Source organism: Phallusia mammillata, chromosome 1 (assembly GCF_965637545.1).
Source record: "Phallusia mammillata chromosome 1, kaPhaMamm4.hap1.1, whole genome shotgun sequence".
NCBI classification, from domain to species: domain Eukaryota; kingdom Metazoa; phylum Chordata; class Ascidiacea; order Phlebobranchia; family Ascidiidae; genus Phallusia; species Phallusia mammillata.
This window is the reverse complement of record NC_137252.1, coordinates 21,067,956-21,095,144: the sequence shown is the minus strand read 5'-3', so window position 1 is coordinate 21,095,144 and position 27,189 is coordinate 21,067,956. Positions and strand designations below refer to the sequence as shown.

Below are 27,189 nucleotides of genomic sequence, written 5' to 3'. Positions count from 1 at the left end.
ATAACCAATTCCCACAAACACATGTGTGGGGACCCATTTGTTTTTGTCTGCAAAAACAATTATTATTGTAGATTAAATGCTGTGTGTAATAAGTAGATAAATAGGATATAGAATGTATAAAATCAAAAGATATAGGAAAGCCACCTTTGTAGTTAATGGGTTGTTAGTGGTTGGTTACTGCACCGCTGGAGGTAACGGCAGGCCAATAGAAACATATTACGATTTGGGAAACACAGAATGATTTGTTGAATCTGTACCACAAATGGATTTGTAAGTTTGACATAAATTAATACTGTCTGTATATGAAAAATCCACTTTAGTTCACAAACTACTACCAAAAATATTTACCTCGCAACAAAACTTATTTTCAGACTAAAGCATTTTACTGAATACTCATTTGAAATCAAGGCTTGTAATCATGGAAACTACTGCAGTCCTGCATCTATTTCCACAAGAAGAACAAAGAAATCTATCTTAGTTGATAAAATTCCTGGTGGCATTGTCACAGATCTAAGAAAGGTAGTTTTAAAATGTTTTTTAACTTACATTTTATGACAAGTAACTAAGATTTAACTAATTAACTTCAAAAACATGATATTGTCTTTGGTTTGGGTGATTTTTATTTATTAGAGTTGCAACACAATAAAAAATGTGCTTGACCATCTTTGTGCACTGTGGCACTGCAGAAAATTATGAGCTGCACAGCATTGTTTTGGCAGCATCAACCACAACCAGCAGTTGTCATCAAGTTAAATGTTATTGTTAAAATTGAACTGTGGATTACATGAATCTGCTGTGTGCCACATACAGGCTCTTTGACCTTAGGTTGGACTCCCTGATACTAAACTTTGTGATTCATTTGTGTGATAATCTGTGCAAAAATAAGTCAGCCTAAAAAAACACAAGGACCAATCCCCCCTCGTTATCACACAGTTATGTATGAAATGTTACTGTATTTTTTAGAAAAACCCAGAGAAACCCTTCTTTCTCCCCAGATTTGGTCTCTATTTACAAAAGTCAATTTTTTCGTAATCATCTTTTTCATATAGTTTGTGCACTTTTTTTGCTTTACTACCAGAAATTGTTTTTCCTTAGCCTGAAAACAGATCGATTAAGTTTGAGGCTCCTCTTGAACCAAATGGATTCATTAAATTTTACCAGATTGAAGTTGAAAGAACAAGTGATGGGGCAAGTTTATCTTTTTCAATTATTCTTCGATTCAGCTAAAAATAATAGAATGTTGGAATATTAAATCTAAGCTTTTACTTACAGACTAAACAAAACAAATGTTGCTCAGCGATGTATTTTGCTCAGCATCTACATTGCGAACTTCCGAATGACTTGAAAAAGGGAGACCATAAAGCAAGGGTTCTCCCAGTATCATTGGCAGGACCTGGGGAGTGGTCAGAACCTGTGTACTTCCCTATTTCGAGTCCATCTAACCCGGTGTGGCAAACATCAATATACATCAGTGTCTTTGTTGTCGCCTTTTTAATTTTTTTGGGTGGGGGAATTGCATTTTGGTGGTTTAAAAGAAGGTAAGTTTGGAATCTTTTTAAACAATGAGTTTGCTGGCACATACAAATATGAAAATGCATAAAAGGCATTTTTTTAGACAAAACCAAACAAAACATCAAATCTATGCCTCGGTGAATCCAGAGTATTCCAGTATTGGTGTGTATGAACCAGATGAATATGAAATACCTGCTGAAAACATTGAACTTTTAAAGGAAATTGGCCATGGACACTTTGGCAAGGTAAGTACCTTCAATTTATTTGTTATTTACATACCTTATCATTATGTTTTGTCCATGCTTTTATTTTCTGTCTAACACTGGTTTGTTCCAAGTGTTAGATCAAAAAAGAAAGCAAACTTTTGTAACTTTAACCCCAAAAATCCACTTTCTTAAAATTTTAGCCTGATCCTTTACACCCCCGGATATGTGTCCAAAAATTAACTAAACCTTAGGCGCAATCACAGAAGTTCAAAGGAAGTGATTAACTGGTTTACGCTTGTGGAGGTTTAAAGCATAACAGGAGGTATCTACATCTCACAAGAACAGAATTTTAACTAGGCGGTATATGTCAGGCAAAATGTTGTTGATCAACAAAGATTAAAAGATTACCTAGACGTCTTCGAAAGCTGTGATAAATGGTCATTAAACATTCATTGTCACCTTGGTCGGCACACACAGTCAACTTGTAGGTACAGACGAATCCGTTTAATCGCATAATCCGTTTAATTGCATCACAATTAAAAATCCCAAACCGTCACCCATCGTTTGTTAAGAAAATCGTCCGGTTAATCGCATACCGGTTTATCGCATAAACCGGATATTCGCATCGATTTTCAACCGAATATGCGATTAACCGGATTGATGATCTCTATGTGAAAGTTGAACAGACCGAGTTTTTCGAATAAAAAACGACGATATGATAGTAAAGGTAATGTGAGGTAGTGTAATGTACGCGAAAAAGACGTAGATGCATGTTTGCATTTTACACCAAATAACGCAACTAATTTCAACGTTGAAAATGACACGTCTTCGACCATAAAATATTTTGGAAAAGTTATTAGGAGATTAAATCGGCGTTCAGTGTACCGCTGTGCGATAACTAGGAGTCGTTATCTCAAAGCCGTGCACATTGATCCTTTTTTATTGGCTTATCTAACCGCCAATAGTGATATAACAAGCGTTTAAATAAAGAGTTCAACGTGTTAAAATTACGAAACTGGTGTTCATTTTTGAACGTTTGTTGTACAGAGGCTGATTGTAATTTCTTACTAAGTGCGAACTGCACCAAATGCAAAGTGTTAAACTGTATTGAAATTGAAACAATGTTAAATGTAAAACAAATGTTTAAAAATGTTTTCTGTTATATTGTTCATGGCCCGCCAAACACGTAATGGTTGTAAAAAAAGTTAGATCGCAAGTAATCACACGATGTTGTTTAGATTCACGTAATTGGTAACGTGCTAATGATTGCCATATTTTATGTGTTCTATTCGTGACCTTGCGCAACATATCAGGTAGAACACCGATTAAGAAAGGCATTTATTCCTCTAGTATTTGTTGCTGCTTTAAATTTTTGAAGCAACGATTATACGTTGATCACGTGACAGTCACGCTAGTCCTGCAGCTGCAGTTTTGCTGAGTAAGCTAGAAAGTAGCGCCGCAATCTGAGTCTTTAAAGCAGTGGTTCTTAAACTTTTTTGACTACGACCCAAATCGGAGTTTTATAAAAAATGTATTAACGAGACGCAATTTCGAGGCCACGCCGTCGCCGTCGCCGCATAGGAGTCTGCCCATGTCAAAATGGCTGCAGGCTTAACGAGGTCGATTGTTCGCCAACACTGCATAACACACCACACATTGTGGCTTTGCAGCACCATGATCATTATGGGTCCCCTTCCCTGAAGGGGACACATATTGTTTTTGTCCGTATTTTTTTTTCTTCTTTTTTTCTTTTTTCTGTCTAACGCTGGTTTGTTAAACGCATTTGGTCAAGAAAGAGTCAAATTTATTCAAATTTGGACAGATGTTAGTTATTAATCTAAATTTGATCCTCCTGAAGTTTGACCCCGAATTACCCAGCAGTTCACCCACAGGCCCCCAAAATGCAAAATTTTTAACGCTGGTTTGTAACGCTCGTTTGGTAAAGAAAGAGTGCTTCAGATTTATTCAAATTTGGACATATGTTAGTTATTAATCCAAACTTGATCCTCCAGAAGTTTGACCCCGAATTACCCAGCCGTTCACCCACAGGCCCCCGAAACGTAAATGTGTCTAACGCTCGTTTGGTCAAGAAAGACACTGTAGGCAGAAGTCCCAAGAGAGTAACTCACTGGTTTACGATAGCAGGAGGGCTCAGCTTGACGTCGGACAGACGTTTTACGAGACGTCGTTTTGGTGATCAGAAATCAGCTGTTTTGCACAGCAATGCTATTTCGTTTTAATAAGTTATCACTCACATTTTCAGTTTTGGCAAAGGTTTCACACCTATGACGTGATTTAAACCTAACAAGCGTGCTTCGGTTTCGTATATGTCAAGCAAAACTTGTTAATCAAAATAAGTTGAAAAAATAAACTTGACATTTTTGCAAGATAAATGTTTTTTTTTAAATGCTTGTTGTCAGGTCGGCCGCCGCATGACCACGGGTTACTTTAGGTCAACTAGTAGGTATTACTAACACAGTTCAGAACTTTCTTTCGTCATAACGTAGCGTTTTTTTTGGCAATAAATTTAGGAATCAACACTCAAGGCATGTATAAATTAGGTTAAACAGTGTTGTTGAACAGTAAGGACGGCGTGCTATTGAAAACGGTGTCAATAGGTCAAACAGTCGTCGCACCCTGAGAGGTTACTACAGGTCAATGGTATTGCGAAACAAAGTTAAATGAAAAACGAATTGTTATGTGTACACTTGTAGCAAATTGCTTTTTAATTTAAAGTGTCTGTAACACAACTGTTACAGCTTTCTAGAAAAAAAATGTGTTTAAAACCCGACCTTGGACGACAATATCTGGGTCAAAGCAAGAGATTAAATTAAAGTATTTCTTTCGTTCTTTTTTAATGTTTTTGTAATTAAATGACAATAATAGTGCAAAAAGAATACGAACAAAAAATGTTTATTGTTGGGTTAATGCTTTCTAAAAATTTGTCCTTAAAAATCTAAAAGTCACCGCAACATTTGTTTGCCGTAAATCCGCACAAACACGCGTGTGGGGACCCATTAGTTTTTGTTTACAACAACAATCATATGTGTAGATCAAATGATGTGTATAGTAAATTGGTAAATATCGTATAGAATATATAAAATGGAAGTATATCAGAAAGCCACCCTTCTAGTTGATAGAAGTGAATCCCAAATCTAAAAATGTTTCCTTGTACGAATACTTACTCATGCTTAAACGCTTACTGTTATATCTCCAAGTTCAGTTTCGCATGATTAACTTATCCCATTATTTCCGGTGCTATGACGTTTCAATCGCCTTGTGCGTAACAGTAAAGTTGGAAGGCTATTGTCCTATGTGGTGTATGTGGTAATGGTTGGTTCATTTTACTGTACAACGTGGTCGAGTGTGGTGACTTTACTACTACATTAAGTTAATTCGTTTGTGTTTACTTAATGCAGTAATAGTTCGTTTGGGCATAATTGAATCACCATAGCACGACCAATTTTTTGACCCTGCGCGACCCATACTTTGAGAACCACTGCTTTAAAGTTTTGCTATAATCAATTATTCTTTTCGTCAATTGGATAACGGGTTATAATAGAAACTGATGCAGCTCGCCTTAACGCCCTTGCGCTGTAGAATGTGCCAAAGATGTAAGTTTGACCAGGTTTCGGTCGTGTACTTTCGGGTTTGGGCTTGCTTACAAATATGCACCTATCACTTTGCCGCTTAACGCGTCGGTTTGAAATAAAAAACGAAATAGGTTAGAAACAACAGGCCATTTTACGTGTGTATTAAGCTAGAGGCCTAGCACATCTTTAGGGAAACTACCCAAAGCAAGACTAAAACGTCATAAACCGTCTTCATAGGGAAGCTCCCAAATTTAAATGATGGGCCCCTTGGATACGATGCGATGTAACATATCTTTTCAAATAAACCTGACTGCAAGAGAAAGCACAAATCAAGCGAACTGTGGCGTGTGCGCTAATTTGGAGTGTGTGTGTGTGCTTTTCTACTGTTTCTTCAACACACTTAGGCGATTGCACCATAGCCACGACAGTTACGAAGCATGACGTCATGCATTGCGCTGAGAGTAATAAATCTAGTTTTGACTTGAGAGTACTTTTTTCAATTCTCTGCAACAAAGGAGAAAAACTGCTCTGTTACCATAGTTGAGCGTCACTGCAACTTTGTTTTAACTAGGGAAGTGAAAATTACCACTTTTGTTAACGGCGTGTACTGTTTGCATAGCAACCGGATTATCCGTTAATGGCATCAAATACCCTTGGCAAATCGATGATGCGATTAACGGGATTCGTCTGTATATATTTTTTTGTAAGTAAACTCAAGCAACAATAAACCTTTCAGAGAAAAAGTTTTGAGAACTACTGTAGGCTATGCTATGCTATACTATTTTATTAGATGTCAATGCTAAGATGCTGGTTGCTGCATCTTTTCTGGAAATCTTGTAATCCTAGGTAGTTATCAGTTTAATACATACAGCAGTCATATCTGAGCTGAGATGATTCCTGGCACTTGATTTTATGAAATTCATGTGTGAAAACAAGGATTAACATAAATATGTGGAACCGAACAGTGTCAACAAAGTTACATCAGATTGTTTCAAGTTGTACGTTCAAATAAACATATCTGTTGCCTCACATTTGACTCAACAATCTGTATTTTAAGACAATAGGCAATCTGGCAAAGGGCTTAAAGTTAACTGTGGTGTTGCTTTTTAATCTTGGAAATCTGGTAACCCTACCTATAGTAATCAGTATAAATTTTTAAAACTACAAGTGGGTCATTGGAATTCATGTGGTGGGTCACTTCGGGTCAGTGGTTCGCCATCCCTGCCCTACAATATATAGAAAAGCCACCATCTAGTTTAAAACATGTTTATTTCTTTTAAGTGATTGTGGTATCTTGAACTGTTGGCTATGGTCAAATTTCTCTTGTTATATTTAGCTTCTAAAACTGTTTAAATAAATAACTTGAAACAGGTCTATGAAGGTTTGGCAAAAGAAGTTGTTATGGGTCAAGCGGAAACCCAAGTTGCTGTCAAAACTTTGCATGGAAATGACACAATATCAAAAAGGTAATTCATAGGCTGTTTTAAAAATAAACCATGGTATCAAAGGAATGTGGAAATTTTAAGGTAATTATGGGTCCCCTTCCCTAGATATTGGTCTAAAGATGGTCCATGTGAATTTTGACCCCGTTTGATCCCTCGGTTCACCCACAGCCCCCCAAAACGTGAAATTTTTAAAACAACTATACTTGCTAAAGTACTTCATTTAGGAGTTATATGCTTTGTTATTTGGTGCAATATAAGGTATTTCAAAGAATTTTGTACCTTAAAAAAGGTTTACCCATTTTCACCCCTTAAACCTCAAAATATTCGTTCTGTCTAATGCTGGGTTGTTAAATGCGTTTGGTCAAGAAAGAGTGCTTTAAATTTATTCAAATATGCACGGATGTTAGTTATTGTTCCGAATTTGATCCTCCTGAAGTTTGACCCCAAACGACCCAGCGGTTCACCCACAGGCGCCCAAAACGAAAAAAATTAAAAACGGCTGTACTGACCCAAGTAAATAATCTGAGGGTTTCATGCTTTGTTGGTTGGTGCAATGTAAGCTATTCTAAAGATTTTTGTAACTTTTTATTGGATTCACCCATTCTTACCCCTTAAACCCCCAAATAATAAGTTTTAGGCCAGAAATACAAGCCCTAATGTGCTGAAGTGTTAAACAATTGTTTGCAGTAGGTTATTATGGGTCCCCTTCCCTGAAGGGGACACATATTGATTTTACTCAAATTGTTTGTTTGTTTTCTTTTTTTTTCTTTTTTTTCTTGACATTAGGTGAGATGAGGAGCTTGTAGTAAAATCCCAACAAATTAAAGTTTGGTAGGACAAACTTGCGTTATTTTGTAGATTTAGTGTTTTTTTGCCATCCAATTTTGGTTTTTCATAAATTCTTTGTTAGCATCCTTGCTTTTAATAGAATCTTCGTAGGGCACAGCATTTTTGGCAACCTGATATTTTTAGAACAAGTCCCACCTGTGACTGGATGCCCACATGAATAGGGTTGGTGACCCCTGATCTAGATCTTTAATCTCTTTTTCAACACCAATTGTTATGGACCGATTGATGTGTTTCAACTTATAATCCTATCAGTTTATTGATTGTTTTGTTTGGCCCTGCTCACACAGTTTTTCACTGCTTGTCTTACAAATGTGCAATATGAATGTGTTGGAAGCCAGCTTTGATTTTTTCAGGATGGAATTTCTAAAGGAAGCCAGTGTAATGAAATCATTTAACTCTCATCATGTTGTACGACTCCTTGGTGTTGTTTCAATAACTAACAAGCCAATGGTTGTCATGGAGTTCATGGCACATGGAGATCTAAAAACCTTTCTGCGTTCAACAAGACCAGATGCAGAGGTATTCATGTGCTTTTTCGCATTCAAGCGATCTACTGTGCATAGGTGAAACTGATTTTTAAAATAGGGCCCAATCAAACTTGTTGTGATGTTACAGGAAAAGCAGGAAGAGCCCCTCAATTTGCAACAGAAGCTGCAAATGTGTGGGGAGATAGCAGATGGCATGGCATACCTCTCCGAAACCAAATTTGTACATCGTGATCTTGCTGCTAGGAATTGCTTGGTTCACGCAGATATGACAGTCAAAATTGGTGACTTTGGATTAACCAGAGATGTGTATGAAACAGACTATTATCGCATAGATAGCAGAGGTAGTACTCTTTTTACTTTAAATGCAGTAAATTAACGAACAACACTGAAACTCATACACTTTACAGGAATTTTGCCAGTGCGCTGGATGGCACCTGAGTCATTAAAAGATGGAGTTTTTGACTCTCGGAGTGATGTTTGGTCATTTGGAATTGTGCTCTGGGAAATCGCCACCCTTGCTGAACAGCCATACCAGGGTTTGCAGCATGACCAAGTAACCAGATATGTAATAGATGGAGGTTACATGGAACAACCCAAAGAATGCCCAAAGAAAATGTAATATTTGTTCGGTTAAAACTACTCATACATATATTTAACACACCTCCTGGTGTCAATTAAATGTGAATCAATTTGCTCATTGAATATGTTTATTCTTTCCAGATATGACTTGATGCAGTTATGCTGGCATTACAGCCCCAGCATGCGACCAACTTTTTCAGAAATTGTTTCAATACTTTCCCCAGATCTGAGCGAAGGTTTTAGGGAAGTTTCATTTTACCACGAGAGAAAAGAGTATGTATTTGTTATACTTCTTCCCAAAGAGATATATATATTGTTTATTTTTGCCCAAGAATAGGGTTTTCCAACATGTTGATCAACAAAACGTCGTTTGGACTAATTCAAATGTATATATTTTGTAGATGGGTATTTGAAATTTAGGTTTGCAAACTTTGACCTCAATTGCCATAACAGTTCATCTCCCCTTAATAGAAAAATTAAAAAATAGCTATACTTAGGTGTCCACACTTCGTTGATTTGTACATTGTCTAGTTAGTAGAATTTTGGGAATCTTAGCATAATCATCCATTTTTCAATCAAATGTTTGTTTATGTTTACTGGTTATTTTTTTCAAATTTTTACACATTAAGTAGTTATCCTTTCAACTCAATCACATGGAGCGTGTAAGCGCATTCGATATGCATTTCTCTCGTTTTCGAAAAGAAAAAAGGCAAAGCGTATTAGACTTCTCCGATTCTCAATGTGCTCGGCACAGGTGGTTTGAATACGCTTAGGCGCCAATACGCTTAGGAGAACTCTTTTGTGAACAAGTAGGTCAACTTGAATTGATTGCTAGTTTTTTTTAATTTGGTGCCGAATATAACGGGGAAATTTGTGATTAATGCTAAACATACGTTCCATACACCAAGTTGCATATTTAATAAAGTTGTTCGTCCAACTGGTGCAAAGTTATACAAATTAGTCGTTTTTTTATACATATAACATACAAGACTCTAATGAAACAAATTTAATAGATTTGTACAGTCATTTAAAGGAATTTTTTAATGTGCTACATGGCCTGGAAATGTAATACAGTATTAGTATGTACAACTTAGAAAACAGCACTTATTACTATTGGACAGTGAAGTCAGAGTGATCTATACACTTTGAATGTTTCTTCCAACTATTCCTGAGGGTTTAACTGTTCACAATAAACAAATTCGTACATTCGATATGTCTAAGCTAGACGCAAACAGCTGCTGCTTACAAATTAATTTAGATTTTTTCGGAAGAATAGACTAACAGTCTAAAAATATTTTAACATTAACAATTATCCGGCCTTATGTTTGTTTATCACTTTACAATAACCACCATATCGTTTTTGCGCAAAGCTGAGAACGTTGAATGCGATTTGGTTCGGCAGCCATGTAATTTTACACTTTAGCAAATCGAAATCGTGACGTCACACAATGCGCATCAACGATATGATTCGATTCGCTCATGTAAAAAGGCTTAGTGACCCAAGTCCCAAGGGAGTGATACACTGGTTTACAATTGTGGTGGCTCAATGCATAGCATGAGGTTTCTGCTTGACCTACGAACAGACTTTTTACTAGAAAACAGCTGTTTTTGCCAGGAATGCTACATGTTTTATTGCATTAGCATGTGCATTTTCAGTTTAGGCACAGGTTTTAAACCTTAGACATGATTAAACTCTTTAAACGGTACTTCGGTTTAGTACATTTGTTAATTAATGGTCATTAAACTGTTATTGTCAGCTTGACCACCGCACAACATGGAGTTACTGAAGGTCAACTTGTAGTTATCACAAAACATTTAAAACGATTGTTTTGTCACAATGTAGCTTCTTTATTTTTGACAAATGAACTCGAAAAACAGATACTTGAGTAATGTATAAGTTAGGCAAAATGTTATTGTTTAACACTTAGGACTGTGTGCAGCTGTAATGTGTCAAAAGGTCATTTAACAGTCATTCAGCTGCCACACCGCGAGAGGACATGGCAGTTCAATGGTAAACATTTTGTATGACAAAGTTAAGTAAAAAACTGCAAAATCACTTCTTAATTTTTAGTGTTGGTAGTGAGTTTTTTGGAAAAATTTTCATTTTTTTTACAACTGGCCTTGGACAGCAATATCAAGTCAAAGCTAGAGATTAAATTCTCAAATGTTATTTTTTATTATTGTAAATATAAGACAATGTATTGATGGAAAACGAATACAGACAAAACATTTTGAGCTTTGGTTGATGCTTTGTCCTGATTTGTCCACAAGAATCTAAATATAATCGCACCATTTTATAGCGTAACAAATTCGCATAAACTTGTGTGTTCGGGGACCCATTCGTTTTGCTTGCAATAACATTCATGTTAGTAGGTCAAATGGTGTGTATAGTAATTTGGCTAAATATGACATAGAATATATTGAACGGAAGTATATAGGAAAGCCACCCTTGTTTTAAAACCAATTTGTAGAATATGTAGAAAATGAAGTGTGCTTATAACTTCATATTTAGATTAAAATTTTCAGAGTAATTTGGTGTTTTGTTAATTTTAGTTTAATACCTGGTAATTTGTTTTAAAATACTGAAATTGTGTGCGCTGTTTCCATCTCAATAAAAAGCCTAAATTTTGTCTAAAATTGTTCATTTGAACTGACCTGTTCTTGCTTTTTTCCAGACCCACAGAAGAAAGGCCTGCTGAGGATGAGGCATTGCTACCAGAATCAGTAAAAACAACAGACAGTGATATGTATTCATCATTGGTAGCCACTGTGGATATACATGGAGAAGGCGATACCCTGCCTTTTAATGACTCACAGAACACAGAATTATCTGCTTTTCGCCATCTTAATGGTATTCACCAAAAAGACTTTTCATCATCAGATCAACCTGATCAAGCTAATGGAAAGGAGGAATCGGTTCGTTATGTAACTGATTCCACAACGCACAGAAAATCTTCAACAATATGCTAGAACAGTGCTTGCATTTGTTAGAAAATATTTCTGTTTGAAATTATTCAGTTTGGACAACTTGCCCCTTAATCTATTTACTCAATCCAAATGTTGTTACTACTAATCATTACACAGTAAAAGCTTTGCAGCAAATGAATATGGACCTACACATTGTTACAGGTTTTGCCAGTTTTAGTTGTGCCCAAAACATAGCCACCGCATATTCAGGATTGTGATGGTTTGTTGGCTTTGGTTTCAAGTGACACTTCTCGTGCAAATTACCTAGTCAAGTTGTCATTTAAATGCTTTGTCCTAGTGGTAGGGTGCTAAGTATATTTGTGCTAGGGATTCAAGGGATGGTTTACTTTTATTTTTGTACATACATTTTTATATGTCTGAAGTGTTAAGCATACATTAAACGTCTTACTCTATCTGGTAATGGAGTTGTTTTTTTCGTGATCCCTTTTTTGTAACAACATTCTGCAAATCAAAATAATTTCAATTACCATTACTTCGGATGAAATGCATACTTTTTATTTTATTGTGTTTTTTGTGCGAATGCATGCTTTCGGCACTTTTTGCGGGATAGTATTACATGATGTTCTTACTACTAAACTAAAATTAATAAATACCTCATGGTTTCCTGCAAAATCAAATCTGAAATGTAGCTTCATATGAACTAAGCCTTCATATTTAACCTTAGTTGCTTTCGGATGTGCTAAATCTCCTGTCAATAGTTTTGTTTGAACATGCGGTGCCAGTAGTGTCTTTTGTTGCACGTTTTACCCTAATTTTGTACAATTTCTTGTTTTGTGCTTCATGTAGCAACAAGGCAGAAGTTAAATGAAGAAACCTTGCATAATGAGTTTTTTCAGAGGAATTTGTAGATGGAGACGTAACTTAACCAGAAAACTTAACGTACAATTAACCAATTCCATTTTATTTTCACAACCGAGCGCTTCTAAAACGAAGATTACCGTGATTTTCAAACCAAACCCGCCTTTTTGCAATTCAGTTGCTCCCAAACTTTTTAGGCTTTAGGCCAGTGGTTCCCAATCTTTTTTTCTGGTCGCATACCACTTGAAGGTTACACATGGCCACGGCGTACCACAAAAAGTTTGAATCAACTCTAGTGTACTAAATCTAAATTGCTTTCCACCAGTCGATAATTGCGGGGAAATACGTCAGCTGACACATTATTTTGTCGGTTTTTAAAATTTTAACCATTATTTTCGCTTGCACGGATTGTTTAGATAATCCATAGTTTTTTATGTTATAAGTCCCAACCTCGTTTCTGTGTTCCATTCAAACAAAGCAGTGGTGTTTAACCTTTTTGGTGTACTTTCTCACTATAGTCAATCACAAGTTGGAATTTCTCCGTCTGTCATTGTTAGGATAGTATTTTGTGCAACTTTGTGACTTAACAATTAGATTTCTGACTTTGGATATTCGAAAAAGCGAACCGGTTTGAGCGGTTTAGTTCATTAAACGCGAACCGTAAATTACATTTTCTTAAAAACCCGAACTGGAGTTGAACCCCTGTTTTGTTTGGCGTTCAACCGGATGCGTCAAGCATATTTCCAAAATGTTTCAAAATTCGAACAATGGGGTTTTTAAGCCAATCACCGTGGAGAATTTGTGGGTCAACACACATTTACGCAATCACAGCACACCCTGCGTATCAGACGTTTTTTTACCAATCATCGGACACCTTGTATAGCAACCAGCCTCCTTTTAGATTTGAAGTATGTTTAGCACAGTTTAGTGAAGGTTGAAATAACACATAAACACATTTTTAAAGACAGTGTCACGTGTCTGTCATTAATGAAAACAATTATCTGCAGCGCACTGGGGAGACTTTATTGACTAAAAAAGGTTTATAACAACTGAATCGTTTTCGGACTATAGATGTATAACATCGTCAGCAGAAACGGAATTAAGTATGTTTGTGAGGTTTTCAATACTGCATGGGAATGTCTACAAGTATTTCTAAACACTTTTACCCTGTTTCTTCAGGTGATAAATTTAAACTTAAAACTAAGGTAAGGTTGCCAGATGTCAGGAATTAGGGCATAAAATCTGAGTCCGGAAATAATTTTTAAAAACACTGTACCTACAATGCTGGTTTTCACAATTGTTTTTAAGGGGTACTGAAAGGTTTACATCAGGGGTCGGCAACCCCTGGCACAACCTTGGCACGCGAGGTGGTTTTTCATGGCACACCAACCGATTTGCCTGTTTATATTGGAGTAACATTTTAACCTGTTACACTGCTTGTTCATAGTTTTTATCATGCCATTGTTGTAAAATTCAGCCTTACATGTAAACACTCTGCTTTCTTTTTATTATGGTTATCTGCTGGCACGAACCACTATTATTTAGAAAAACGTTTGCACGCGAAGCCATTCACAAGGAAATAACAAGTAAATTGACACGCGTCGCCCAAAAAGTTGCCGACCCCTGGTTGACATTGTGACGGTTGTCTGTGTTGATATTGATGGACGATCCACCCAACCGCGTATATTTATGCGACGTATATTAATAGGCTTGCCATATTTTTTTTACTTTAGACCGGGACACTTCCAAACAATTTTTTTCCCGTTTCTTCTGTGTTGGGGGAACAAAGGTTAGCATAGTAGGTGATATTACTGATATAAGACAACGCCGTCGCGACCTCTTCTGTACGATCTGCCTGAAGGTGGTTGACCTGATCGTAATCAACAAAATCTGGCTGTGTATTTGCGAACGCAGCAGAAAACACAAACATTTTTAACGACATCAACATGCGGTATTTTTTACATCAAAAACAGACGATACGATTTTTACCCTAAAAATGAAACTTACTGAGAGGCGGAAGGCTGGGGTGGATACTGTCCAAAAAATACCCCGTACACAAACACAAGGAGTAAACCTTACAGACACAAACGAAACGCTACAATCACACAGCAAATAAATTACATTTTATTCATTCTTCAGCATTCCCATAAATTTGAGGAATATTAAGCTAAAATCTATTGCGTTTCAACCACTACTCTACCACCTAACTTAAACGAACAACGATATCCCAATTACTCAACACAAAAAGCAAACACGCAATCAATTTACATTTTGGACCAGTCGTATTTATCTGTTCCTCGGACTTTTTTTAAGAACTCGTTGTTCGATTTAACTTTGTCATAAAAATCGCAGCATGACATAATAGTGTTAATTTTGCATGTCAGAAGGGTTTTTACATTCTGCTCCAATTGTCAGACCATATATTTTTCATAATGGAAAAAATTCTCTCCACCGGTGCCGAAGTCCCTGGTAAGCAAAATACAAATTCCATCACCTTTCGAAAGTTTGGAGTGAGTACATGTTTTTCTGAAAGGAAGGCAAACATCTCGACCCACTTTTTTTCACAACATTTCTTTTTCCAGCTTTCGTTTTTATCATGTTGAGACAGATACCGTTTGATTAGCACATGCTCGTCGAAAAGGGAGTCGCTGTTGATTACCTCAATCCCAAACAGGGTGTTAATGTGCTCTGCCGATGAAAGAACACTAGGCCATGATATTTCACCTGCTTTTAGATCAATCCAAAGATGAGGTAACACATCTTTATAAGCATCCTCGTAAAGATCCAGATATGATAGGCATTTTTGATAAAATTCTGTTGTTTGTTTACGGAATACTTTTCCATCCACTTCCCCCGCGTTTTTCAACTTTTCTAAAACACACAGTGCCTGGTAGGGAATGAAGCTGATCTCCTTCCTTTCACGTAAGTTTAATTTTAGTTCCGAAAGAACGTTTGCCATATCTAAAGCACTGGCATTTTCAGCTTTACTTTTACGCCCAAGTCGGGCACAAAGTAACGAACCACAACTGGAACAAGTTTGATCTCTTTTCTGTTCGAAGCATCGATTGTAACGGTGACAAAATTAGCCTTGTCTAACTCCAGCCGTAGTTCAGCCGCTAACATCGGCACAATACAATTAACAACCACTAATTCACATTTTGTTTTTGCCAGGGAAAACTTCGGATCAAACAATTTTGCAATCAAATTGGACGTACAGTCACAACTTTTAAAGCTTTGTCCATGAATAGCAGTATGAAACGCAAATGTAGCCTTTTTTGCTGCTGAGATTAAAGATTCGTTTGAATTGACCTTTTTGAAAAATGTTGTCAGTTGAGTTGACGACACTGCTGCCTCAATGGAAGTTTTGTGCCTTTTGGTTTCCAAATGTTCTTTGATATCTCATCGACCACCATGACAAATTGAAAAAACAGACCGACAACGATCACAGTGAACCTTGTCATCATGCGTCTCTCGTATATATGGGTAGTCTATTTTGAGCTGACTAGTTAATTTACATTTTCTTTTAGGCATTTTAGAAATATTTTAGCAGTCTGATTGTCACACTTTAAAGTGCTTCACAAATCTAGCAAACTATCTTGCAGCCAACTATATTTATCCAATGAAAGCAGTAACAATCAACTCACAATTATACAGTGATGTAACAATGCCACTTTCCTCAAAATAAATGTAGTGAACAACAAACCAAAGCACGACAATCCACTTTTAATAGCAACACAGGTGAGAGTCAATTAAACGTACCGGATGGCTGCATAAACTTAAAAAAACGGGACATATCGGCTAACCGGGCGGGACACCGGGACAGACCCTTAAAACCGGGACAGTCCCGGCTAAACCGGGACGTATGGCAAGCCTATATATTAACAATATTCTGTTGAAAGGACCGAATCTTGTAAAATCTGTTTTGTAACTTATTTAGAAACAATGCCCTCTTTTCTCGGTCATAGTAAAGAAGTTTAATGAAAAAATAGCACTTTTAAAGTTGGTAATGTCAGCAAAAGTCAAAGATGGTAAATTAAAAATTTCTAAAAACTTTCGGCCAAATTCCTGACGGTTTCAATTAATGTCTTTGGCGACACCAAGCATGCGTTATATTATAGCATCACTCGACCATTGGTGCGCACTGCGTTTTTGCCACCGCTTTTTAGTGTGTTTCGCCGCCCTTTTCGCTTTATTATAACTTTCTGTTTAAAATTTTTGTCACTACCCTGATAAAGGTTCCTCGTGTGGAACATCGAAACGTCGGCATATTATATTCAAGATTGCTGGAAGAGCTAAAAAATTGCTGACATTATGGCATGTTGTTACATGTTACCGACCCAAACAGTTTCGCTTTTGGTAAAATAACATTACTATCACAAATACAAAAAGCGTTCAATTTTGTTCAATTTTGCAAAAGTATCGAATCGGCATTGCAGTGTCGATACGAAATTTACGCACATGGGCTGCCGCTACAATTATTTTTCCCGTGCATGGAAACGGAACACTTTATAAGCTTATAACAATATAATCTCGAATTGCCAATTAACCTCCAGAATACATAAAGACGTAAAAAATAAATCATAAGTCGGGTCTAGACTAGTTTTGGCGGAGCAAAAGCAAAATGGGTTTATCCCATGCTTTGTTTAAAACAATAAGGGTTTCACGTGACTTGATTTGCACTTGCTCCAGAGCCACTATCAATATAGCGGATCTGCTTGCTCGAAGAATACCGACGGTTAGAAAGAGCGCATGCCAATAAAAGAAACGCATTTCTGTAATACACGAATATAAATAGGGCCAGGTAATTTCTGTAGTACAGCTTAGCTGTTGTATAATGGCTGCCGCCCCAGAGACTTTTAGTCGGGATGTACGCCACGTGTGCCCCTTTTTTATGTCACAAAAGTGACACCCAAATTTACCAACCTGGAAGGGCTTGATGAAATAAAATGGATAAAAACGCATTGTTAAACTACGAAATTAAATTTGCGCAAATTGTCTGCAATCATAATCACGCAGAAAATACTGAAAAAGCGTTTCGCCAATCAGGTTACATTTTAAACAAATTTGTCGATAAGGTTTTTGAAAAAGGTCACAGCTTTGCGATTGCTCCTGATAAGATTGCTATCATGGAAATGGTCGGTGCTGCAAGGTAGATCGAGACACTTACCAAAGAACACTATAACCAGAAAGGCCGACTCATTGTTCTCGTCACGCATGAGTGACACGGGATTAAATGCAGTGCAGAGGTGGTGTTTTGTGCTTAGAAATACGAAATCTCGTTGCAAACGACTGTATTTTGCAAATAAAATGGGAATCACGCATTGCGCATTGCCCGGACGTAATCGGTCTGCAAGATTTGCAAAGGCACAAGGGGTCAACTGCCCAATTTTTCTATCGGCGATGTGGAATTCTCAAGCAGGCGACGTCATTACAATTTTGGGAAGTTAGTCGTTTTCATGCATTTATATCATAATTCCAACAAGAATGGCTCTTTCCTTCAGACAAGAGCATGGGCGCCGGCAGATTTTTTTCCAGTAGGGGGCAAATTTTAACAAATACACACTTTCAGGGATAGATTACTATATCAAGTATCGTGCCATAAAATATATGCAGTAGATTTGCGTCAACGATGAAAAATCCTCGAACAGTCACGCAACTATGAACCATTTTGTCCGTTTGAAAAGCATTGAAACGGCTAAAGGAACAACAACAGATAAGCCTATCGCATACTATGCAAACATCGTAAAGTCGATTGTTTAGACATTTGCTTTGACTATGTCAACTTCCCTTCTTAGAGCATTATCGGTTGTAAGTCACACGTTTTTCGAGAAACAGTTGTAATTTTGCAGTACTTTGAAATTCCAAGAGGGGGCAAGTGCCCGGCGCCCATGGACAAGAGGATGTATTATATCATGTGTACCACCTTGTGCTGATCCAAATTGCTATTTTTGGCTCGCTTCAAACTCTTGGGACTACAAAATGTTTGTAATTAAAAGTTGGTTGTAGTAGTTAAGTCTTTATGGTGCAAAAAAGTACACAAATTTTACAGCAACATGCAAAGTTTTATTGAGAAGAAGCCTTAAAGGCACAAATTTCAACTACACTTGCCAACATCACACACAGGGCCCTGGAGAGAAAAAATATATGGTGCAAGTCAATTTCTGGGCCCCCCTTTGAACACTATTTGTGTGCTGATGATCAAGCGTTTAATACGTTTATTCGCCAAAAGAACAAACAAAAGCAAGCTAACCGCAGTGCTCTTCAACCCTTTCGGAACCCCCAAGGTGTTTTGTCAAACTTTGCGGAACCCCCCATAAAATTATTTTGAACGAATGTAACTGAAGTAGGCTATACATAAAAAAACGAACATTTTTACGTCCTACACCCTAAGCACATAACAAATGTTGACTTCACTTAAATTAAACGATGTAGTGAAACGCATTGTCATGTTAGTAGTGAAAACGTCATGTTTATACATTTATCTCACAATTCAGAGAGAGAGAGAGAGAAAGAGAGAGAGAGAGAGAGAGAGAGAGAGAGAGAGAGAGAGAGAGAGTATCAAGACTTTGATTATTACGTCACAATTGATCAATGGTGTAACCAAGGTTAATTAGAGTGTACAAGCGAGCATTGCTGTTCGCAACAATGATATTATGAATCATTCATGTTTGAATTGTTACACAAAAGCTCTGCGAACCCCTGTGCGACCGGTAAAGTTCGCGGAACCCCTAAAAGAGTGGTGGTACGGAACCCCAGGGTTCCGCAGAACCCCGGTTGAAGAGCCCTGCTTTAGAGTTTTAAAAACCTAAAATTCCTATATTTTTACTGCATGCACTGTAGCGTTCGTACAGCAAAGTAAACGCTCAAAAGAAAATATTGGTCTTGACATGTACTGTGTTCGCTTAAACCAGGGGTCACCACAAACTTTTTTCAGCGCCAAGACATGGTATTTCTAAAATCCCAAAATCTGGTAATGTGACTGTTAAACTGTATGGTTCAAGGGTCGGCAACGTTTTAGGCGACGCGTGCCAAAGACTGAATTTTAAGACCATGGCATGATAAAGACTATAAACAAGCAGTGTAACAGGTTAAATTGTTACTTCAATATAAACACGCAAATCGGTTGGCCACCTAGCGTTGGCACGCGTGCCGGGGGTTGCCGTCCCCTGGTGTAGTTAGTCTCATCTTACGAGCAATGCTTGTATATTACGTCACAAGTATCCTAGGAAGGCAATTGTTTGCGCACAATCAACACTTGTAGTCTTGTCTGTGACCTAACAAACTGGCTTTGAATCAATCATAGGCGTTGTAATCCTATGAAACTAGGTAATATCAATTCCACATATCGCGACAGGAAAACTTTCGTAGGGAGTAGTTTAATTTTTGAATGTTACAAAGTTATCAATACGATTTCGTAAACCAAAAAATATGGTCGAGGGCCGGATGAAATGACCTCAAAAATAAAAAATATATATACTCGGTATACCAACATAAATGCCTACAAATAAGATTTCGTGGTTTTGTTGGTATACCGAGTCAAGCCAAGTCTTTTCACAGCTGAGAAGACTCAAGTCAAGTCAAGCTTTCGAAAAATGTGACTTAAGTCGGATGAGACCCCATTACTGCTAATTTGTTTAAAATAATAACTGCTTTGACGGTAATTTTCACATAGGTACGTACAGACCAATTAAAAAAGTTAATACGAAGGCAAACAGCAAAGTAAACGTCTTCACACACACACATAACTGTCGCTTTATCGCTTATGTACTTTAACAAATATGGTCCAATAAAGTACTCGCTTGCTACCAAAGTTGTGACCAAATCAAATACGTGTAACAAATGCTATTATAACGTCCAGAAAACTCACCAGCACTATGTAGTCAGCGCAAATGTGCATAATTCTTACCAAACAACGGACGCAACTGTGACACAAAAAAGTAGAAACATCAAAACAAGATCACGCTACAATTCGCGCATGCACCAACGTAACAATCCTAAAACTTGTTGCATAGAGTAGGGTTGCCATACGTCAGGATTTTCCCTGACATGTCAGGGAATTTAGTGTTCAAATCTGCGTCAGGGAGAAATGTTAAAATGTACCTAAAAGTTAGGAATTTAAGAAAAAAAAAATATATACTATGAAATTAATGTACCAACGGAGAAAGTTTCTAGTAGCTAGCTACAACCGCTTCTACACAATGAAACATAAAGAGGTAAACTGGCGGCGCGCAGGTTAACAAACAAGGTTACTGTTTCGTTTTGTAGTGTGTATGCGCACGTAACAATACCTGTTTGTTACTAGTTGTCTGACAATGCGCGTTAAATACGCAAATAAAATCCGCGTCTCAAGAAAACACTGCATTCGATGCTACGTGGGAACGTGGAAAATTTCATTTGCTTTAACTGTGTATCTAATAGGCAAGGAATTAACTAACAACAAAAAGTCGAATGTCGTGAGACATAAAAACTTTTTTACAGTGGTATTTTATTTCAAATTTAAAAAGGTCTTTGTGGCTCTCATTGTTTGTTTGTTTTTCTGTGTAAAATTGGTCCGAATGGTTTTTTGAGTGGTAAAGGTTGGCGACCTCGGATATATGTGCTTATTGCTTCAAGATAAACTTAACTAACCAGAAGCCTACGCAGAAAGTTAATTGACAAGGATCAGAGTAAAAAAAAAAAAAAAAAATCTTAAACTGCGGTCCACGGTCCTTTAGGGCGTTTTGCCGGGACCACGAAAGGGTGGAAATAATTCTATATTCTTATTTGGCGTCAGTTTGTGCAACTGAACAAGTTTAAATCAAAGTGAAAATGAGAATCGACCATCTCCATTGCTAAACAATATAGGCTTTATTGCATCACAACTAACAAAAATGCAATTATTCGCGCACAATTGTAATGTTTTTGTCTTGCCTGTGATGACAGATTTGGATCATTGTTATGCGTAATTTTGCGTAACTAGCTAAAATCCTACAATCAACTTTTTTTTTTTCTGAAATACACGTTCAGACTTACGCTAACACATTCAGACTTGAAGTTCGAGAAAAACTGGGTTAACGCAACCGAGATAAATTTTGTCAGGGATTGTGTATCATAAAATATGGCAACCCTAGCATAGAGTTGCAATACAAACAAATCAAACTCCACATTCGGCAATCAGCATCAACATTTTTCAGTTTTCAAACAATTTTAAAAGTACATATTTCACCCTGCAATCTTCAACTTAATAATTATGGCCCCCCTAGAGTCTCATGGGCCCCAGTGCGGCGCACCGGCTGCACCCCCCTCTCGTGGGGCCTGCACACAAGTATTCTGCACCTAATGTCTTGCTTTAAAAAACAAATGGTGAGGTGTGTCATTGTCAAACATCAGAAACTACTGGTCAAAAGTTTGAAAAAGTAAAATACACAAGGTGATGCTACGCAAAAACATTTTATTTCATGCAAAGTTATTGCTGTCATTGCCAATTTCAACAGATGAAAGTAGGTCTTGCAACAGAAACACTAAGTTGAAAAGTGTTTGGTATCCATGCCAGTTGCTTCGGGTACATCCAAGTTTGTGCTTCTATTTGCAGAGTATGATTTGTGACAAACCATTTTTATGACTAAATTTTGAAGCTTTGCTTTTTTGATGTTTCGATGAAATGAATTGTTTTGTGAAATGTCCAATTCGACATGCAAGTGATGCATTTTTTGCAAAAGTTGATTTTGTTGACAAAGTACAGTTGTGGAAGGTAGTCCTTTAAACTTATGACAACTCCAGTATTCCAATTAACCACTAAAAAACCTTTAAAACTTGGCAGGGGAGAAGCATGCTGGAGAATATAAGCACTTACTTAACGTGGACTGATTTTCGCTACAAACAATTACATTGAATTGTTTAGGTTACATTCAATATGGTTGTTTTCATACTATTACACAAGACAACTTTGAGGTATTCTTTATAAATTGGTATGCTATTCTGTTCAAGATTCCTGAAAAATGTAACAGTGTTAGGCAAAATTGATACAAGATACATTAGATATTTTTTTTTCTTTACATCACCTCTAAGACGGTACTCTTGGGAGTTCTTATTCTTATTCAGAGATAGTGTGCTGTAAAAGGGTTAGGCCTAACAAGCACTTTGTATTGCCACTGATTTAGAAACGTCTTCTAAAAATACTTGTGCATCATTGCACAGCAACGAAAATTTTGCAACAATTTCCTCTTACTGTAACATCAGTTGCACATCGATTTAAACTGAAAGTTAGGGCGTCCGCGATTGCAGTTAAGGTTTTCATGGCGGCTGGGAAGCAACAACTCAGCAAAATAATTACGGCTTGTCGGTTATACCAGGGATGTCAAACTCAAACTGCTTTGAGGGCCAAAACCAAACCTGTCATTAAGTCGAGGGCCGCACTTTCGAAACAGTTGTTGCAGTGTAACATGACAACAAAAATGTTGCATGATTAAACAGTTAAATGTTCATTAATGCAATTAGCTACATTAAAAAACTAGAATGGTGGCTTTCTGATATACTTCCATTTTATATATTCTATACGATATTTACCAATTTACTATACACATCATTTGATCTACACATATGATTGTTTTTGTAAACAAAAACTAATGGGTCCCCACACGCGTGTTTGTGCGGATTTACGGTAAACAAATGTTGCGGTGATTTTTAAATTCTTAAGAACAAATTTTTAGAAAGCGTTAACCCAACAATGAAAAATTTTGTTGTATTTTTTTGCACTATTATTGTCGTATAATTACAAAAGCATTAAAAAAGAACGAAACAAATACTTTCAATTTAATCTCTTGCTTTGACCCAGATATTGTCGTCCAAGGTCGGGTTTTAAACACAATTTTTTTTTAGAAAGCTGTAACAGTTGTGTTACAGACAATTAAAATACGATTTGCTGCAAGTGTATACATAACTTTTCATTTAACTTTGTTTCGCAAAACGAGTTTTTCATTTAACTTTGTTTCGCAAAACGAGTACCATTGACCTGTAGTAACCTTTAGGGTGCACACACCAAACGACTGTTTGACCTTTTGACACCGTTTTCAATAGCACGCCGTCCTTGGTGTTCAACAACACCGTTTGACCTAATTTATACATGCCTTGAGTATTTGATTCAAAAAAAAACAAAAAACGCTACGTTATGGCGAAAGAAAGTTCTGAACTGTGTTAGTAATACCTACTAATTGACCTTAAGTAACCCGTGGTCATGCAGCGGCCAACCTAACAACGAGCATTTAAAAAAAACTTTTATCTTGCAAAAAAGTCAAGTTTATTTTTTCATATTTAGTTTGTTTAACAAAGTTTTGCTTGACATTATACGAAACCGAAGCACGCTTATTAGGTTTAAATCGCGTCATATGTGTGAAACCTTTGCCAAAACTGAAAATGTGAGTGATAACTTAATAAAACGACATGCATTGCTGTGCAAAACAGCTGATTTCTAATCACCGAAACGACGTCTCGTAAAACGTCTGTCCGACGTCAAGCTGAGCCCTCCCGCTCTGCCCTATTATTCGTAAACGTACTCTCTTGGGACTTCTGCCTACAGTGTCTTTCTTGACCAAACGAGCGTTAGACACATTTACGTTTCGGGGGTCTGTGGGTGTGTCGCTGGGTCATTCGGGGTCAAACTTCAGGTGGATCAAGTTCAGATTAATATCTAACATATGTCCAAATTTGAATAAATTTGAAGCACTCTTTCTTTACTAAACGACCGTTACAAACCAGCGTTAAAAATTTTACGTTTCGGGGGCCTGTGGGTGAACCGCTGGGTAATTTGGGGTCAAACTTCACGTGGACCAAGTTTGGATTAATATCTAACATATGTCCAAATTTGAATAAATTTGAAGCACTCTTTCTTGACCAAACGAGCGTTACAAACCAGCGTTAGACAGAAAAAAGAAAAAAGAAAAAAGAAAAAAGAAAAAAGAAAAAAGAAAAAAAGAAAAAAAGAAAAAAAAAATACGGACAAAAACAATATGTGTCCCCTTCAGGGAAGGGGACCCATAATAATATTGCGAAAACTAACAACGAAATAAACAGTGTAGCAGAGTGAAATAACCAAGTGTGCTTTATTGATTTGTGAGAAAACAATAGCATGCAATGACACAACAATCGCAACTGCTGATTCTAATGATGGGCTATTTATCTCATCTTATTAAAACGCTACATGTACCAGTCAAAGAGAATGATTGTATCATGTAAACTCACGTGTCTGCCAGACTATTCCCCCTGAGTGAAACACATATAACTTCTAAAAGTTATTTCGCGGGCCGCACAAAAACTGTTGGTGGGCCGCATGCGGCCCGCGGGCCGCACGTTTGACACCCCTGGGTTATACAATGTTCAGGCATTTCATCGTCCATATTTTTAAGCAAAATGCCTCTAATAATCTCCTCTGACAAATTTAATTGATTCTCCATAGTTTACACTACAGTATTTTACACTAATTTCCAATAAATTCAAAGAAATTCCTGATTTTTGGCGACGTTACTGTACTGTTTAATGTAAGCCAAGAAGTTTAATCCCGTGTCATTCAAGCGAGGATCGTATGTTCAAAACTCGAGGCTGTATGAAAGCGATACGATTAATGTAGGCGTTGGATGGGTCCCGATACCGTTTCCAAATGCCTTAATTGCTAAAAATATGGAAGAGCACTATGGCAAAGTGAATAAAATAGTGCATAGAAAAGACAAAGAAGGACTTTTTTCTGGTATGAGGATACTTACAATGAACAAAGTTGATCTAGAAATAAACCCCATATCCAGCTACATTCGAGTACACGGCAATGAATTTTATGTAACATATCATGGACAAGCAATAACTTGTAAATATTGTGGAGAAACAGGCCACAAACAGTCTGCTTGTGCCAAAAGAAAAGAAGATTTTCCTATGTTAGAAAACCGGCAGAAACATAACAAAACCCAAGCAGCGCCGCAAGATAAGAAACTTGCAAACCCAGATTTTAGATAAGGAGGTGACGAATCAACGCCTCCAGTATGATAGTGACCCTGTCCCAGAGGCATTACATGAGATTGAACAAATCAACCAAGAAAAGCAGGAGATCTCGGCAATTATTGCCCCAGCAGTGACGCCCAAACGACCGCGTAATAGCCCAACAGAATTTCCGGAAAGTAAATCTCGTAGTCTATGCGAATACACAAGCCCAGTAAAATGCCCAAGCTGCAACACCGGAAGCTTAGTGGACGCAGACTGCAAGAATTTCTTCTGCAGTAAATGCAAAAAAGAATATATAGTGGCCAAGGCATTCTGCGATGAGGCAACCTTGTTTCTTTTGCCACAATTCGAAACAGAAACAAAATGTCCAAAATGTCAAGCACCGATAAGACTGATGCCATGCTGTAATGAAATGCAACCAGAATATATAATGGACGGAAACATGTTCGAATGCATCCGATGCCAAAGGTATGCTATTACTTGTGAATGTAATACAGTTAACGCTCTGCCTAAAATAGCTATGAGCAAAGAATGATTCAATCCCGCATGTAGAAGAAAATGAGTCCACTGCAATTGTGGGAAAAAAACTGCTGTCAATATTGAACCTAGTCAACCTTACAATTGTAATTGTGGGTTTGAGTATGAGTGGGATATAGAAGAAGGTGTTCAGAAATATCAATAGTTTGTTGTTGTTGTTTTTTTTGCCTTTCAACTTTTCTCTTTCTGTGATGTCTGTATTAAATGTTGCTTCGTTTAATGTGGGGGTTATTAGAAATCATAAAAAACGGAAAACTATATTTCACTTTCTTAAAAGGAAGGCTTTTCATATCGTTTTTCTCCAGGAAACGCATTGTTTAATTAATGAGGAAAAATCATGGGAATTAGAATGGGAAACAAAATAGTTTGGGCACATGGCCCTACCCGCAGTAAAGGTGTGGCAATTCTGGTCACAAAAGGTGTGGCAATTCTGGTCACACTCGAATATAACAACTACGAATTGAAACTTTGCAATCTATACGCGCCAAACAAGGATAACCCAGTTTTTTTCGACACGCTTTTTTTGCGAACTAGGCGAGGAAGATAACTCAAATCTCATTATAGGCGGTGACTTTAATGTAACGCTGCAGGATAATTTGGACAAAAGCCACGGGCCCCCTAATCCCAACCGTAATGCACGAAAGAGTATTCTCTCTCATATGGAAACTTATAATTTATGCGACGTTTTTCGTAAGATGCATCCGACCACCAAAAGATTTTCGCGAGTGCAACTTAACCCTTTGGTAGCTACACGCATCGATTTCTTCCTGCTTTCGGAATACCTAAAAAACAAAGTAACGTCTGCCGATATTGTACAGGGGGTAAAATCAGACCATAAGATCGTATCATTCTCTCTGAAATTCTCGCAAACTCCTAGAGGTAAAGGATATTGGAAATTAAACACAAATTTACTATCGGATAAGAGGTTTATTTCCATCATCCAAAAAACAATTAAGGATTATAAGATAAACAACGCTCAATTTGTCACAAATCCGCATATTCGGTGGGATGCTTTGAAAGCCGTAATTCGTGGAGAAACCATAAAATATAGCATAAAAGTCAAACGAAAAAACTTTGCTAAACAGCGGAAGTTGGAGAGCGAAATTGAAAAACTGGAACAGGAAATAACCCAAGGTAATCCTGATTTAATAGAAAAACTAACCAAATTAAAAATTGAATTGGACATTCTAATAGAAGCCCAAACAAAGGGTGCGATGGTAAGAAGTCGAGC

The 27,189-nt window shown here is 37.2% G+C and overlaps 1 protein-coding gene and 1 pseudogene across 2 annotated transcripts in view; both read left to right on the top strand.

The window, feature by feature from the left end:
- LOC145209487 (insulin-like growth factor 1 receptor) overlaps positions 1-12,473 on the top strand; it is a 45,113-nt gene extending 32,640 nt beyond the window's left edge. For both annotated transcript variants that reach the window (XM_080079772.1, XM_080079773.1), the window contains 10 exons: positions 372-519; positions 1,096-1,188; positions 1,273-1,538; positions 1,616-1,757; positions 6,683-6,777; positions 7,959-8,124; positions 8,221-8,434; positions 8,501-8,708; positions 8,814-8,945; positions 11,348-12,473. In XM_080079772.1, the coding sequence (XP_079935898.1) occupies positions 372-519; positions 1,096-1,188; positions 1,273-1,538; positions 1,616-1,757; positions 6,683-6,777; positions 7,959-8,124; positions 8,221-8,434; positions 8,501-8,708; positions 8,814-8,945; positions 11,348-11,642 (1,759 nt within the window). In that variant the 3' untranslated portion in view covers positions 11,643-12,473. The remainder of the gene's footprint in view (positions 1-371; positions 520-1,095; positions 1,189-1,272; positions 1,539-1,615; positions 1,758-6,682; positions 6,778-7,958; positions 8,125-8,220; positions 8,435-8,500; positions 8,709-8,813; positions 8,946-11,347) is intronic.
- A 5,292-nt stretch (positions 12,474-17,765) lies between these two features.
- On the top strand, positions 17,766-26,170 carry LOC145209002 (uncharacterized; annotated as a pseudogene).
- Positions 26,171-27,189: the final 1,019 nt, after the last annotated feature.